Here is a 17,340-nt window from a genome sequence, read left to right as displayed (position 1 = left end):
TCAGGGAATGGGCCAACAAGATCGATGCCCCATTGTTGGAAAGGCCAGGCGGACGTGACTGGTATTAGTGGATTCTTTGGCCGGAGTGTTTTTGGTGCGTGGCGCTGGCATGCTGCGCATTTCCGCAATATTTATACCGCGTCTACGTGCATTTCCCGACCAATAGTAGCCTGCGTCCATTATTTTTGCTACTACCATGCGCGGTCTGGCATGTATCCCACACAAGCCTTCATGGATCTCCCTGACTAAGTATTGCGCGTCTGTTTTGTCAACGCATCGTAGTAACGGCCCCATGAATGACTTTCTGTATAAAATTCCGTCCGCCATTTCATAGTTTATTGCCTTATGCTGGATTTTCCTGGCTTCCGCCTTTCCTTCCGGGAGTTTCCCGTGTTGCAAATATAAGATGATCGGGGACATCCAGGATGGATTGCCGATTTCTATAACGTTTACTTGTTTGAGAGGAACAGAAGGATTAGATAGCACCTCAATGCGTACCTCTTTTGCTAAGTGCTTGAAACTGGTAGCAGCCAATTTGCTTAGTGCATCCGCATGCTTATTCTCGCTTCTGTTTATATGATTAACCCTGAACGTTTGGAATTGGCTAATCAACATCCGCGCTTGCTCCAGGTATAACGCCATAGCCTCTCCTTTTGCATCATAGTGTCCATTAACTTGTTCGGCCACTAATTTTGAATCAATGTTAGCTTCGAGGTTTCTCGCCCCCATTTTAAGTGCTAAGCGAAGGCCTGCTAAGGACGCTTCATATTCTGCCTCGTTGTTCGTGCTTTGGAAATCCAGGCGTATTGCATATGTAAGTTCATGGTCATCTGGGCTGACCAACCGGAGACCCGCACCTGCTCCGTCATCATTAGAAGCGCCATCTGTGTGTAGAGTCCAGACCCTATCGTCGAAAATAGGAACAGGGTTTTGGATTGCCTCGCACTCTTGGACTTTGTCGATAGGAACTTCTGTGGCAAAATCTGCTAGAACTTGCCCCTTGATTGCCGGTCGCGGTCTGTATAGGATATTGTATCCTCCGAGCTCAATAGCCCATTTGGCCAATCTTCCCGCGACATCGGGTTTGGATAAGATTTGACCTAAATGGTAATTAGTGAGAACTGTGATGACATGACCAGAGAAATACCGACGTAAGCGCCGTGATGCATGTATTAGGGCTAGGACTAGTTTTTCTATTATCGAGTAACGTGTCTCTGGGCCAGTGTGCATCTTGCTTATATAGTAGATTGGAGTCTGAATGTTTTCTCGTTCCACCATTAATACTGCGCCTACCGCGACTTCGGCAGCAGATAGATATAAAATCAGTGGCTCTTTTTCCCGTGGTGCTGTTAGCGTCGGCAACTGAATTAAACATTCTTTCATCTGCTTGAAAGCTGCTTCTGCTTCGGGCGTCCACTGGAAGTGGGTTTTCTTGGCGCAGTTTTGTAGGGTGCTAATGAATGGATAAGACTTTGCCGCATGGTTTGCCAAGAATCTGTTCAAGGCTGCTAGACGTCCGGCGAGTCTTTGCATTTCTTTTATTGTTGCAGGTGATGGCATTAGCTGGATGGCCTGCACCTTTTCTGGATTTACTTTGAACCCTTCTCTTGTTACTATGAAACCCAAAAATTTTCCTTCTTCCATTCCGAAGGAACACTTGGTTGGGTTGAGCTTTAAGTTTACGTTGCGCAAAGAATCGAACGTGCGTTGGATATTTGCGAGCATTGTATATTCTTTGTGGCTCATGATGACAAGGTCATCCATGTATACCTCAACTGTTTTGCCGATGTCGCCTCTGAAGACTGTGTCCATTAGGCGCTGGTAAGTTGCGCCTGCGTTGCGTAAACCGAAGGGCATTTTTGTGTAACAGAAAATGCCCTTGTCTGTGCGGAATGCTGTCTTGTCCTCGTCTTCTTCTTTCATCTGGACCTGATGGTAACCTTTGTAACAGTCAAGAAAGCATTTCCATCGAAATGATGCTAGAGAGTTGACTTTTTTGTCTATCTCAGGAAGCGCGTAGCAATCCTTTGGGCATGCTTTATTCAGGTCTTTGAAGTCGACACACATTCTCCATCCGCCACTATGCTTTTGGACCATTACTGGGTTGGCGACCCAGGTATGGTATTGGACCTCGCGCAAGATTCCGGCGTTAAGTAGCTCTGTAACTTGCTCATTCATAGCTTCTGCTTTCTCGGCGCTGAGGCTGCGCCTCCCCTGCGCAACAGGTTCTGCTGAAGGTCTAATGTTCAGACAATGTTGTGCTATATCGTGCGGAACCCCGGTCATGTCTGCTGGGCACCAAGCGAATATATCTTTATTGTTAGAATTGCTACTCCAGTTTCTGTTGGAAATCCGCATGCAGCATGTGGAATGGAAGTGATCATGCTAAATTCCCTTTGCGACCTTCTTCCGAGCAAAACATCATGGCGTGATGTTGCCGGCATGACCATAAAGTTTACTGTGACTGTACGCGAATGTTCGCCATCAGATAGAGTCACAGGAAATGCTATTTGCCCTAATGGAAATACAGCTTCATTGCAAAATCCGGTAAGAGGAAAATCAACCGGTTCTAGTTGTGCTTTATCTTCTGGGTCAAGCTGTTTGAAGCACTGCTCGTATATGATATCCATCGAGCTCCCTGGATCTATAAACATATAGTCCGTTCGGTAATGGCCGAAGATGCCAGTAATGATGACTGGTCACTCTTCCTGAGGGCCTCCAGGAACAATAGGAAATATGACTTGTTGTTCCCTCCAATGTTGATCATGGTGTCGTTTGTTTTGGTTCATCTGTCCGACCATTGATTCCCTCTGATTTTGGGATTATCTTGGTATAGTTGTTACATTGGATGTCCCACTGACAAGGTATCTGTGGGTCCAATACTACAGTATCAATCGTTCCACTGTTTTTTTTGTAGAGTATCAGATCTGGTGTTTGGGGACTCAGATCTGTGAATTTGTGTGAAAATTTGGTTTAAAGCAACCTGGCATCTGTCGAACAAGTATTCTGGGGCTCTCTCTATGAGCTGATCTGAGGAACTCTTTTCGTCTGAGTGACTATTACTTTCGTTGACTCCCATGATTCCGTCAATCTGAGTATTTGGGGTTGTCGAACCCTTGAATTCAGATCGAGGAACTGATGGGTGGGGTAATGAATTTTCTGCCATGTGAAAAACAAAGAATGAAAGAAACTGAATCGAAACGAGATAAAACTGATAAGACAGAGAAATCGGTGGGCGCCAATGAAGAAACACTAGATAAATGACCGGAATCAAATTATCTAGGGGGTTTGGATCTGCATAAAAAGGGTTGTTCTCTCTCATCTGATTCGATTGCAGCTGGTCTTCTTCTCCGGTAAACTCTACAAAACAAAGCACCGTTAGCCTCATCAAGGGGAGAAAAGGGTTCTCTCCTTGACCCGACTCCGGCGTGAGAATAAGTATGTGTTTATGAAGAAGAAGAATAAGGGGTATTGACGAAGTGTGTGTAACTTGAATTTCATACCTGAATTGTTCTCTAATTTATAGCCGAAAGTTTTGGGCGGGAAAACCCGTTGGTGAAATGTTGACGGAAGATGCTAACCCCGTAAGCGGTTACATTTCCTTCCGTTAAGCTTCTCGATCCGACGTGAGCGCACACGGATCGCTGTTTAGATCTATGGCTGGGGCTTTGCCACGTGGAAAGTGATCAAGTGGAAACTTCATGCCATCGTCGTGATTTCAGGGGTGCCTGAGGTGATGACACGTGTCCAGACGGTTGTAACCATTTAGTGGTGCACGATTGGGTCTTTCTAGAAGGTTATTGCCATAATCCTGTGTGACTCTTTTATCGTGTGGCACCAGTTGGGTAAATAATATCCAAGTCTGGATATCATTAGGCGGAAGTGTTTAACTTAGGATTTTTATCCTTTGTTTATGGAGAAAGCGCAAGGATTTATGATTTCCTTTTGGCGCGTAAGTGTTGTCTGTTGCCTGTCCCTTAAGCCTTCTTCGTAGGACCAGTGCGCGACCGCGCAAGGTCAAAAAGGGGCTGAAAGACAAGGTTGTGGTATGGTCCCAAGTTCTTATTATGGGGTTTTTGGGACCTTACCCCTTCAGTATGTTTTGTAAATAATATGTAAGGTCAAATATAGTTACGTAAATAATATTATAACAATAATAAATACATTTGAAGACTATGCATTTGAAATTTGGATTGCACTACAGTCAACTTTCAACCTGTCTGGCCCATATATGTGGTACTCAACCAATGTGATTGTGCATATCAAAATATATTGTGTTTGTGTGTTTCAAAGGTTGGTGACAGTGGTGGTGTTAAAGCCTTGGATAATTCATTATAGTTTTTTAGTTTTTGTACATGTTAAGTGTTATAATAAAGAACGGACACAATATTAATAAAGTTCTAATAATCTGTTATAATAAATAAAAGTATTTTTTTTTTGTGTCGTGGGTCATTCAGTGAGGCAAATTTCTGCCTCCGATTCTTGCCCAAAGTTTCTGACCTTACTCGCAACCCTAATAACTACAACTTTCAATTCAAAACAATTATAAAACAAGTTTGTTCGCAACCCTAATGACTACAACTTTCAATCAAAACAATTATAAAACAAGTTTCTGACATAGTTTGATTAATACAAAGTAAGTTTTCCTACTCGCGAAGTTCGTGGGTGATAACCTAGTGTATCTATATATCTATTATATATGACAAAGGTAAATTATTTGGGACACATGTCCTCTTTTTAGCAGATTTTTGCCTGGAAACCAGTTCATCAATGTGGCATCTGATACATATGCCTTTGGTGGGGATTATTCCGGAACGAGCGGACATCTTTTTGTTTCGTGTCAACTCGCTCAAGTTGTATGGCAAGTCATTGCCCAATGGTGTGTGTTGCCTCCGGTTTGGGCTTTTGGGCTGCGTGACTTGCTTGAACTTGATAAACACATGCCAGGTTCTTGTGAGAGGAAAATTTAGGAAAACAAAAGGTAATACGATAATAGTTTTGTTTAATTTGAGATAAAAAATACCTCGGTGCTCATCATGCATGGATTGATGTTATTTGTTTTACTAGTATTGATGATGCATCGATGTATGTGGAGTTAAAAGCAGAGACAAAGTTACACTACTAATATTAGATAGAGATAGCAGTATAACAAATAAAATAGCAAATGGTTGCAGATAAAGAATATATTTACACATTTATGAATTATTCGTATACTTTTACATTTTAAGATTTTTTAATTCGAATTTAATTATTATTGCTATTTTTTTAATTTAGTGCCGTATGCAATTTCAACCATATTTATTAATTATTATTGCTATTTTTTAATTTAGTGTCGTATGCAATTTCAACCACATTTATAATTTATAATATAATATGATATAATATAATATAATATAGAAGATATTATATATTATATATTATAAATTTGCAACAAAAATAGGCATTGTCTGGTTGTACATTAAGCTTAAGATGTTTTTCATGCTATAGGTTCTTGTAAGTTATGTTTCTTTATTTGTAAGGTTACAAACCGTGTGTTTCCACCTTTATTACAACTGTCCACCCACGTGTCCCACTACCTCTGATATACCATCTCGGCATCTCGACTCTGTCACTAACCCACCGCTGCCACTTGAAACTCCTCTCGACTAAAGTTGCCAATCAACGCCTAATCGGAGTGTTAGGAATCGAATGGTGGAGCCGGTTCCGTCGACAGACAGGCTGTGGTGTACTTCTTGTTATAAAATTAAATGGTAAAACCTATGTAAATTGTTCAACTGTTGTTTACATCATTTAAATGTTCTAACCGTTCGCGGATGATAACCTAGTGTGTTATATAGTTAAGATCTAGTGAATTTGGTGGTGGTGGAGGTTGGTTGGAAAGTGAGAAATGGCCGAGGGAAGAGATAGAGTTTTATGTAAACAAATGAATAAAATTACTAATCTACTCTCGTGTGCAAGGCACATGTTTAGATTTAAATTACAGTTTTAACCTGATTAGTGTTAAAGGACGTAGGGTGTAATGAGTTTTCCAAATAAATGATTGTGACTGGAATTATTGAAGTTAAAGGGTATCTATTGCAATCCGATACAAACATAGAGGGCGAAAATGCAATTTACCCAAAAAAAACATGACTCAACAACTAAACCTAAAATACATGAGACAAATAGTCGGATATGAGATTAGTTTTAAATATTTTTACAGGTATGGGAGATGTATGGCATCAGGTGACAACCGTCTAATTGAACTCATTTACCTGCATTAATACAACATTTGTAAATAATTTATATACTTTTAGAAAATAAAATAAAAAGTATGTTGAAGTTGTTTGAAAACTTGAAATTACTAAAATCATAGATTTGTTAGAAGTGTGGTTGAGTGTATGATATTTTAAATCCATTTTATGGTGAGTTTTGAATCAAATTTCAGGTAACAAGAATCTCAATAGGTAAACTTAAACCATATAAAACCACAAAACGACAAACCTGACATCTACAAATACACCTGCGAACCTGACGGGTAATTAATAACGATTAGCTGCTGAATATACGACCAAGTATAAACTAAAATTTTATATAAATAAATTAAAAAATTCATTATAGAAACTAGAAAACTAGTAAGTGAGATAGATACAAACTAGAAAACTAGTAAGTGAGATACATATAAATAAAAAATTAATTATAGAAACTAGAAAACTAGTAAGTGAGATAGATATAAATATTCTTGAATTATTTGGTAATCTAAGTTTGATTCCAATCCCAAACCAATATTATAGACCAAAACTTAGAAAATAAAATAAAATAATAAATCCGGATAAAGAAAAGCATATTTTAAAGGGTCTGACAGGCTACTTGTCAGAAAATAGAAACCCAAAAGCCTCTTTTATCTTTCTCTTGTGTAGCTAGCATCAAAAACCCCCTTCCTTCCCTCTCGTCGCTATCTTTCAATGAAACTGGTGGAGAGAGAAGAAACCCAAACCCCACACCCTAAACGATAAATCTAATCGGATCATCCATCAACCCTCCTGAAATGCTCACAATCTCTTCTCAATTCTCTCCGATTTTCGTCACGGTCAGTCTTCTTCACACTCATTATTGTACGGATGCCCTAATTTGTTGTTGATCCGTCTTGATTACTTCCTTTCGATTTAGTTTGACTGAATTGTGTGTGGATCTGAGTTGTGGTCAATTGTACTGATTTTTCGGCTTGTGTGTTATCGATGTTTGTGATTAATTATGTGATTTTATGAAATTTTAAAGTGTGATGAGAAGATTGATTGTGGATTGTTTTTATGATAAGAGTAATGTGATTATTGCAGCTTTTCATTAGGAGTTAATCTGATAGATTATCTTCAGTTGATTAATAATATTTTTATTGTTAGATGTGAATTACTTTAGAATTGTAGCATCCTGAAACTAGTTAATTATATGTGGAATAAGGAATGTCTAGTTGTTATTAGTTTATTACTGTTTTACAGATTTTTGAAGGAATTTAATTGGGGGCTCAAGGTGTGTTTTTGTTTGTTTATATATATATTTTTTACTAATTTAGTGTATAAGTCAAGTCAGTGTAACACTGAATGAGGTTTCGGAAATAGTTATGCGATAGAAGAATGTTTTCGTCAGTGGTTGAGTTACCCCTGTCTCTGTCTCTTACACTCGAAATGCCTTTGTTTATTTTTCGGGTAACGATGTAAATAATAAGGTATTGTACTATAGTAAAGTAAGGCCGATGGCCTTCTGGCACATTGGCAGTCCCATGGCTTTCAAAAGTGGAGTGGAGGTCATGACTCGTGGGTTCGAGTCTCGCCTGGAGAAAAATGCTCTAGGTTGAGCTAAGGGTTTTACCACAGTGGGTCTTCGGGCGGTGAGTTTTCCTTGGAATGGTGGCACCAACGTTGTCTGTGTTCACGGGCGTAGGTGGCTCTTTGCTATCGGGTTTACGCGGGTGGTTGGGCTTTTGTTGGTCGTTTTTAAAAAAATAATAAAAGTAAGTCTTACATCATTATTATGTATGTTCATGGAAATGGTACTCTGTCTGGGGACTTGATTACTGCATTTTTAATGCTGAACTTTTGCTTAAAGAAGAAAAGTAATAAAAACGTGTTTTGGTTTGCGACTATGGTAACTTTGTATACTCATTTGTGCAACATGTGAGATTAAATGGCATGATACATCATGGTATGGCAACGTGTTGGAGTTGGATTCCACCATTGTATGTATACGAATCATCATTGGTTTTTAACACGCAATGCACCAATTGGTTTCCTTTGGGTTTGTAGGTGATGATGACATCTTTTTTGTCTCTAATACACATGCTTTAAGCTACAATACTATTATTCTATTGATGTTGCATATTTATAATTGTTACAAAGGTAGGCGTTATGTGAGACCTCATTGATTATTATTTTTACAGGAACACATGTTCGTTGGTGGAATAATCTCGAGGGTCACAAAAAAGCTTGTGGAGGGTGACGATTATTAAAATATTTGGTACTCATCTGGCATAAAATGGCTTCTTCCAGCCTAGGACATGGAGGAGTCGGAACTTCAAGAACCGTTGGCGGGTTTAACGAATCTTCTACCGCAATTGATCGGTTGGGAAGGGGAATGCTAGAGATGAGACTCAGGGACAAAGTGGAACGTGATGATGACAAAGTGAGTGTAAGTACAATCGTTTTAATACATGCTTAACGAGTTAATATATATTTCTAAAACCAAATTTATTGTTTCAGGATAGTGAACCGGAGATTGTACACGGGGCGAGTACTGAAGCTGGACATGTAATAAGGACAACGATTGGTGGGCGTAACGGTCAATCTGAACAGGTAGGAAGTTACGGCTTTAAAGAATCAAATGGTTTATTACAGAACTACGATGTAGGCCTGTAAACGAACCGAACGAACACGAACGTGGGCATGTTTGTGTTCGTTCATTTAACTTTAAACGAACACAAACGCGAACATGAACATATAATCGCACACATTTTTTTGTTCATGTTCGTTCATTAAGAAAATGAGCATGTTCGTGTTCGTTTATGTGTGTTCGTTTAAAACCTAAACGAACAGTTCACGAACGTAAACAAACTTATAGAACTTAGTTTAGCAAACATAACGAACACAAATGAACATAATTGACCAAACATAAACGAACATAAAGTAATGAACATAATTGACCAAACATAAACGAACATAAAGTAATGAACATAATTGACCAAACATAAACGAACATAAAGTGGTGTTTTATATAAATTAGTGATTAATTGCGATAAGTTCAATTCAAAAACCCATTTTTATTACTAGAAAGCTCAATTACTAATTAGTTATTTTTATATGAGTAGTTAGAAATCCCGCTTAATGTTTATATTTATAAAAATACAATTAATTATGTGATTAATAAAACTTAAACGTAAATAAACGAAAAAAGCGTGTGTTCATGTTCGTTCATTTATTCAAATGAACAAATAAAATTGTTCATGTTTGTTTGTTTATTTAAATAAACGAACATAAAAGAACTTCCCGCCGAACAGTTCATGAACGTTCGGTTCGTTTACAGGCTACGATGCATCCCACTTGTCATCTCGTATGTAATATTCTTTTATTTTGATTTCATGGCAGACTGTGAGTTACATAGCGGAACATGTGATCGGGACTGGTTCTTTCGGTGTTGTTTTTCAAGTGAGTGAAGTTAACTTGTTAGATTAATTGTTTATGTTTTTTAGTTTATTGATTTTTATGCGCTTTTGCATTATTGGTGCAGGCTAAATGCAGAGAGACGGGAGAGATTGTGGCAATTAAGAAAGTTCTTCAAGACAAACGTTACAAGAACAGGGAATTGCAGATTATGCAAATGCTGGACCATCCTAACGTTGTGGCGCTTAAACATTCTTTTTTCTCAACTACTGATAAAGACGAACTTTACCTCAATCTTGTTCTTGATTTTGTTCCTGAAACTGTTAGCCGTACTGCAAGGCATTACACTAGGATGAATCAACGAATGCCCTTGATATACGTCAAGTTGTATACCTATCAGGCACGTGTCTTTGTCTCTTTTTAGCTTTGAGTTTACATAATTTGTATAGGTGACAAAATGGATTGAAAAAGGTAATTTAAAAAATGATATACCTTCATATTGATAATGTTTTCGTATTCATATTTCTGCAGATATGCAGGGCACTTGCGTATATCCACAATTGTGTTGGGATATGTCACCGTGACATCAAACCACAAAATTTACTTGTAAGATTATTTTTTCGCAACTTGATTAAGCCTGTAAATGAACCGAACGAACACGAACAGAGACATGTCCATGTTTGTTCATTTAACTTTAACCGAACATGAACATGAACTTATAATCGAACACTTTTATTGTTCATGTTTGTTTATTAAGAAAATGGGCATGTTCGTGTTCATTTATGTTCGTTCGTTTAAAACCTAAACGAACAGTTCACGAACGTAAACAAACATAAACAAACAAATTTAAACGAGCATAATTTAACAAACAATAAACAACACAAATGAACATAATTGACTAAACATAAACAAACATAAAGTAGTTTTTTATATACATTAGTGATTAACTACGATAAATTTCATTGCAAAACCCATTTTTATTACTAGAACGCCCAATTATCAATTAGTTATATTTATATAAGTAGTTAGACAGTTCTTTTATGTTCATTATTCATATAAATATAGCTACTTATGTATTTAAATTGAAACGAACATAAACGGACGTTCACGAACAAACCGTGTGTTTATGTTCGTTCGTTTATTAAATAAAAGAACTTCCCGCAGAACAAGTTTACGAACAGTTCATGAATGTTTGGTTCATTTACATGCCTAAACTTGATGAATTACTTTCTTCTTTCTTATTTTTTGGTTTTTACACATTTAATTACTTTCAGGTGAATCCACACACACATCAGCTGAAACTATGTGACTTTGGAAGTGCTAAAGTTCTAGTAAGTCTTTTAAACTGTGCATATTGGTTTTCAACGTTTCATATACTTTTTTATTTAGTATCTTCAATTACTTTTTAGGTGAAAGGAGAACCGAATGTTTCATACATCTGTTCAAGATACTATCGTGCGCCAGAGCTCATATTTGGCGCCACAGAATATACAACAGCTATAGATATATGGTCAACAGGATGTGTGATGGCTGAACTATTACTTGGCCAGGTACTTTCAGTTCTAAACTGTTTATCTATCAACTTCCGTTATTTCTAACTGAATTTTCTTGCAGCCTCTGTTTCCCGGAGAAAGTGGCGTCGATCAGTTGGTTGAGATTATTAAGGTAAGTTGATTCAACTTCTGCAGATATGAAGTATACGATGTAAGGTTTACCGGTTTCATGTAGTACAATTGTTTGTATAGGTTTTGGGAACACCTACAAGAGAGGAGATAAAGTGTATGAATCCGAACTACACTGAGTTTAGGTTTCCTCAAATTAAGCCTCATCCATGGCACAAGGTATGCTCGAAGCTGAGTATATATTATGCATCTATAGGTCATTTAGGGCTTGAATGTTTGACCACATGGGCCAATGCTAGTGCTTGAAACAATAGTAATTATATGACGTCATGTAGGTCACCATGTCGTTGACTATGATGTCTCAAATTCTCATGTATAGGGTGAATATTGTTATTAACTTTGGATAGTGTTAGCAATTATCTTGCAGCAAAGCAGCAAAGTAGGTGTAAACCTTTTTTAATCTTAAGGTTAATTACCAAAAAAAAAAAAAACTAATATGGTATGGAAAATGGGTTCAGCAATTTGATAAGCATTCAAAATTTGGTTCACCAAACTAAACCTACCAGTCAGTTTAGTGACCAGAAATCTGATCTGGCATGACAAGTGGGCAAGTGGTTTTAAAAATATATCATAGGAGATTCGAGAAATAGGTGGAGGGAATTCATCTAAAAATAATTAAAAGAAAAAAGTTTATGTTTGTTTTGGGAAGACTAGATGGCACCACATTGTTGTTGCCAGTAGGGCTGCAAATGAATTGAACGTTCAACAAACAGTTCGTGAACCGTTCGGCGGGAAGTTTGTTTGTGTTCGTTCATTTAATAAATGAACGAACACGGACGAGAAATTTCGTTCGTTAGTTAAATGAACGAAATGAACAAAGGTTGCATTCGTTCGTTTATGTTCATGAACGTGTTTGTTTATGGTCGTTTGGGTTCGATAGTTTATTGGGGTTTTAATTTTTTATATTTTGTTCTAAATACTTCAAAATTCCCACTAATAAAATATTTAATATTAGCGTATTGTACTTTATTTAAATTATTAATAAAAATATTAGGTTAGTATACTATGGGTGGATCTACGTAATATTTGTGATGAAAGATACTGATTTTATTCAAAATTTAATACATGTTCCTTTGTGTTGTGTTCGTTTGTATTTATGAACGTTCGTTTGTTTGTTTGTGTTTGTTACCTGAACTTCACGAACAAACACAAACACGCTCGTTTTTTTACCGAAGAAACACAAACAGAGAATCTCATTCAGTAAGTGTTCATGAACAGTTCGTGAACATATAATTTCTTTAACGAACAAACTTGAACACGGCCTTGTTTGTGTTCATTTGGTTCGTTTGCAGACCTGGTTGTTGGTATGCTAATAGAGTATTAAATGGGATGAGATTTTTGATTAACGAAAGATCTAAAATTCTATTTTACGGAAAGCCACATTTGATTATGAGAAACATAGGATATTTACCTGAAAGCCACGTTTGATTCAGGAAAAATATATAAATGTTCATAAAATAAAAGATAAACAAATTGATGATATTACTATGGACCCACATAAAGAATTACAGGCCATACAAATTAGTTTATGAAAATATAGGATGATTACTGGAAAGCCGCATTTGATATTTAAATAAATAAACTGATGATATTGATATAGATCAACTTAATTTATAATATGTTCAACTTTTCAGGTTTTCCAGAAGCGTTTGCCTCCTGAAGCAGTGGATCTAGTTTGTCGGTTTTTCCAGTATTCACCCAATTTACGATGCACTGCTGTAAGTTGGATGATCTTTTCTATAATTTTGGCGGTAATGATTGTTTTTCCTAAATATTTATACGTCGCAGTTGGAAGCTTGTGTTCATCCCTTCTTTGATGAATTAAGGGACCCAAATACCCGTCTTCCCAATGGTCGCCCCCTTCCTCCACTCTTCAACTATAAACCACAAGGTAACCTATATATAAATTTCAAAGCTTGGCTTGGGTTAAGTAAGATTTTGACTTTGTTTATTTGTGTTGTAGAACTTGCTGGGATACCTAGAGAGACGATCCAGAAGCTTATTCCGGAGCATGCTCGAAAACAAAACTTATTTATGGCTTTAAACATCCAATGAGTTTGGTGTCAATATGCTGATGGTGGATTTAATAGTTTGCTGCTTGTTTCTTCTGTGCTTGCTGTTACATATGAGCTTGTTATGAAATGAGGGTACCAATTTTATTATCTTAAAGTAATCTATCTATGTATGTGTTTTCTGTAGTTGGTTACTGTTTTCTTGTGTTTTCGTTCTTTCCTCGTTGAGGTCTTCGTCGAGTTTGTGTTCTTTAAATACACTGCATCTTTGATAAATCACTAATCGGTCCGCCATTACTTGCACACTTGGTAGAAGTGGCAAAATAGGTGGGTAAGTGGGGTAACATGTCTAGATAGGTCCAAAAGGTTAGCTTTTAGTATGGCTTGGTAGAGTCGTGGGACAGGACTGACGTTTTGTCTAAATTTTATAGATTTTTCAATGAACAAAATATCTTTACATTATTTCGATGATGATCCATCTTTTGAGTAAATAAGTTATAAAGTTTTAGGGGCGAATCTTGGAGCAACAGTAAGGTTGATGTCATGTGACCTTGAAGTCACGGGTTTGAGTCGTGGAAGTAATCTCTTGCAGGAAAGCAAGGTAAGGATTAGGAATAAGGATGTTTACATTAGACCCAAATTGGCTCTACACCCTTTGAATTGTGGAGGTTTAAGTGAATGTTAACTATTTCACTATGCGGCATTTTCCCAGTTTTTTAATCAAAAGTTGTTCCACTATGCGTTTTTCATAAACGAAATAGGTCGCTGGTACACACGTTTCACTAATCAATGTAGTGATCGCCTTAAAACATTTCACTGATCCAGGGTAGTTGTCACCTCTTTCGTTTCACTAGTCCAAAGTAGTGATCACCTGTTACATTTCACTAATCTCAAGAGGTAGTGATTATCTATTTTACAACGTCCAACTCTAGTAAATCCCTTTACAAACTTCTCACTTACAATGGTAGTGATAATCCTCACAAATATAATCACAAGTATATAAATAAGTTGAAACACAACTTCTCGTTTGCTCTTGATCTTTGATCTTAAATCAAAGATTAGACTAGACGTATGAATATCAAGGGAACTAGTGATATGATAATTAGATGTGTATGCTAAAATATTATGAGCAAAATGGGCAGTTGAAAAAAACTGAGAAAGACTTGTATTTATAGGTAAAACACACAACGGAGCAAGGAAAAGCTCATTGTCAAATCACGCTCGATCCCACATCGACTGTGGGTCGCTTGGTTTTTCCCTTTTGTTGCTTTTAACCTCTTGAGTGATGTCTAACGTCTAAAACATGCCTCCAACACCTTTTCCACACCACCTCTTTGATTTTTCATGTTTCAAAGCGTTCATTTGACGTGATGAACAGTGAAGTTGCTTTGTAAGATGATGATGTTTCGGTATGGTGTGGGTGAATTCCTTTTGCTTATGGTAAGATCTTGTCTTCAAAACATAATTGCTTACCACTTATGAAAAGATCTTAACTAGAACCATTTCAGAGTCCCTCAAATTACTTTCCAACTAAATCATTACTTTTGGGGTCTGGACTTGATATGATTAGAGAAAATGCTTTTGGTTTTAAGAAGACTCATTGATTATGTTGTTACTAAACATTGTTTAAGTATATCTCTAGTCTCGAAAGTACTCATTTTTGAATGGGCTTTAATTCACGCATGTCGTTTTTTCCATACTTGAACTACGTAGACTTGAATATTCACATTGCATTATAGGTTTCTTAATCTTTTTTAACGACTACAATCACAAAACCTGTCATTTGCAGGATTTAAACGCACAACCATTTGATTAGGGAATATACGAGTTTACTATGAGACATTAAATCCTAAATCAACAACTAATACACACAAATTATTGCCAATGAGCTAGTGGTGGAGTGGTAAGGGAGAGACCTTGTGTTCTAAGTGACCCAAGTTCAATTCCTACCCCTAGCATTTAGTTTCTGCGGCATCTGGTGATGATGGGAGACTAGGCGAGTAGGCGGCGATCGCTAGTTCGATCCTTGAACTGAGCGGGTTTTACCTCACCGCACTGTCGTGCCTTCGGGCGAGTGTTCACGGGCTTCGGCCCTAGGTGAGGGTTTTCCCCGGTTCGGAAGGCGAGTGTATCCCGATGTGGTGAATTTCGCCAGTAGCCCATTTGGAGGATTCGTTGGCCGTTCAAAAAAAAATACACACAAATTATTAATTTTAAGCACTATTAGTATAGTAGATCATTAGAAATGATAATAAATTCACAACTAATTTTCATTTAATGATTGTTTCCCAACAACATTCATTTAGTTCTTATAAATTATAGTTTGAACTACTAAGGGTGTCCGGTGTGGTGCGGTAAAGGATGTCGGCAAAGGCCTTTGCCGCGCGGCAACACCGCCGCCGAGCCCTTTGCCGCTCGGTTTCTTTGATCAGGCGGTGAAGCATGCCGATGCGGGAATCACGAGAGAGAGAGAGAGAGGGGGGGGGGTAGTGTGGGGTGGGGTCCATTCCAATCTCAACCAATCACACCTTTTTTTTAAATAGTTTACCACTTCACCAAGTGTCTAACCATTGCCAACACTTTTGAGCATAGTTTACCACTTTGACATGGCACACTCTCATTGGTTAATTTTTTAGTTTGTCACTCTCAAGTGTTTAACCACTCCTTACACCCTAACATGCATACAAATAGGGCTGCAAACGAACACGAACAAGACATTTTTCGTGTTCTTTTGTTAAGAAATCTCACGAACTGTTCATGAACGGTTACCCGACGGGATTTTATCTTCATATTCGTTTGGTAAGGAAACGAACTTGTTCATGTTCGTTTGTTAATTTTGGGCAACTGAAGGGGTATGGTCCCAAAAAGTCGCGCAAACCTCATAACAGGTTGCACGTGAGACCATACTCCTTAGCATAACAACTTGATAATAACAACCTCGCGCAGCTCACATCACATTATGACTTACCCCCGCGCGAGGAAGAGCACATAATAAAATCAGATAGCAACACTTAGCATAAAAACAATGGTATAAGTGAGCACACTAGCCCCGCGCGGGTTAGTTGCCACCAAACAAAATCCTTTCCATAGGAAGACGCGCTGTTACCTACAGAGGTACACAGGGTACAAGTGGCAGTAAAAAGAGCCAATGAGCGTCCAGCAGGCTCTGTTCAATCGTGCGCCACGATCTTCTGACGATAAGTACACAAGGACGCCTACATGGCACCAATCAAGAGACGGAGACAACTGTCCCACGATCTCCACTTGTCTGCTGATGACAGAAGGGACAACAAGGCCGACAACAATGACACGTGGCTCCAATCAAGGTGCGCCAGCACCGACGAGCATCTAGAAGCCACTAAGCAGTCGAGGCCAGCGAGGCAAAGAGCATATTCGTTGTTGTCCGTTCCTGGCCCAAGGCCCATCAGCCCACAACCTCTTACACCTCTCCGGCTATAAATAGAGACCTTCATTCCTCAGGTTATTCATTCTATTCTCTCGGCTCTTACTCTTAACTACTTAATTACTCTCAAAGCAGTCGCTTATTCTCACGCCGGAGCCCGGTTAAGAGGGAAACCTCCACATTCCCCTCTTAACGAGTAACGGTGTTCTGTTTTGCAGGTTGATTAACCAGTCGGAGCTCAAATACCTCAAAGAAGATTAACCACTATGATAGGAACATAAACCCCTCTAATTAATACCTTAATTAGATCACTGTTTCTTCATTGGCGCCCACCGATTTTTTCTATAACCACCCTCATCTTCTTTATTTGAGCCTTTGACATCTTTTCATCCTTCGACTATGACTGGTCAAGGAATCTTTCCAGAGTTCGGCTTCGGAGCCAACTCTAACACGGCCTTGGGTGAAGGAGTCCAAAACCTCCAAGCCCAAATCGAAGAAATAGGTGAAGTTGAAATCACCAACACGGGGGGTCAGCGCGGGAGCGTTACCCGTATCACACAAATGGCTACCCCAGGTAACAACGGCGAAGGACCGTCCAACCCAGTGCCACCTCA

The 17,340-nt window shown here is 38.2% G+C and overlaps 2 protein-coding genes across 3 annotated transcripts; one reads left to right on the top strand and one right to left on the bottom strand.

Moving 5' to 3' along the window:
• On the bottom strand, positions 1 to 1,812 carry LOC110882228. The gene has a single exon (XM_022130305.1). The coding sequence runs from the start codon at positions 1,810 to 1,812 to the stop codon at positions 1 to 3; it is 1,812 nt and encodes a 603-aa protein (XP_021985997.1).
• Positions 1,813 to 6,809: 4,997 nt separating this feature from the next.
• On the top strand, positions 6,810 to 13,517 carry LOC110885482 (shaggy-related protein kinase kappa). Of its 2 annotated transcripts, none has more exons than XM_022133192.2 (13): positions 6,810 to 7,069; positions 8,414 to 8,655; positions 8,733 to 8,825; positions 9,615 to 9,674; positions 9,757 to 10,029; positions 10,161 to 10,235; positions 10,904 to 10,960; positions 11,039 to 11,179; positions 11,244 to 11,294; positions 11,375 to 11,470; positions 12,946 to 13,029; positions 13,100 to 13,202; positions 13,275 to 13,517. In XM_022133192.2, exons 2-13 carry the CDS (start codon positions 8,509 to 8,511, stop codon positions 13,364 to 13,366), a joined length of 1,272 nt encoding a protein of 423 aa, XP_021988884.1. In that variant the 5' UTR covers positions 6,810 to 7,069; positions 8,414 to 8,508; the 3' UTR covers positions 13,367 to 13,517. The 2 variants fall into 2 exon arrangements, with proteins under 2 accessions (XP_021988884.1, XP_021988883.1); XM_022133191.2 differs by having other exon boundaries at positions 6,832 to 7,069; positions 8,414 to 8,661.
• The last annotated feature ends 3,823 nt before the right edge of the window (positions 13,518 to 17,340 follow it).

Source organism: Helianthus annuus, chromosome 10 (genome assembly GCF_002127325.2).
Source record: "Helianthus annuus cultivar XRQ/B chromosome 10, HanXRQr2.0-SUNRISE, whole genome shotgun sequence".
Classification (NCBI taxonomy): domain Eukaryota; kingdom Viridiplantae; phylum Streptophyta; class Magnoliopsida; order Asterales; family Asteraceae; genus Helianthus; species Helianthus annuus.
This window is presented reverse-complemented; position numbering and strand designations above follow the sequence as displayed.

Bases quoted from the DNA above. Each gene is read 5' to 3' on its own strand.
- LOC110882228 (XM_022130305.1), bottom strand. From the start codon at position 1,812: ATGGACACAGTCTTCAGAGGCGACATCGGCAAAACAGTTGAGGTATAC.
- LOC110885482 (XM_022133191.2), top strand. From the start codon at position 8,509: ATGGCTTCTTCCAGCCTAGGACATGGAGGAGTCGGAACTTCAAGAACC. The intron at 10,030-10,160 runs GCACGTGTCTTT...ATATTTCTGCAG, and splicing joins TCAAGTTGTATACCTATCAG to ATATGCAGGGCACTTGCGTA. The intron at 13,030-13,099 runs GTAAGTTGGATG...TATACGTCGCAG, and splicing joins CCAATTTACGATGCACTGCT to TTGGAAGCTTGTGTTCATCC.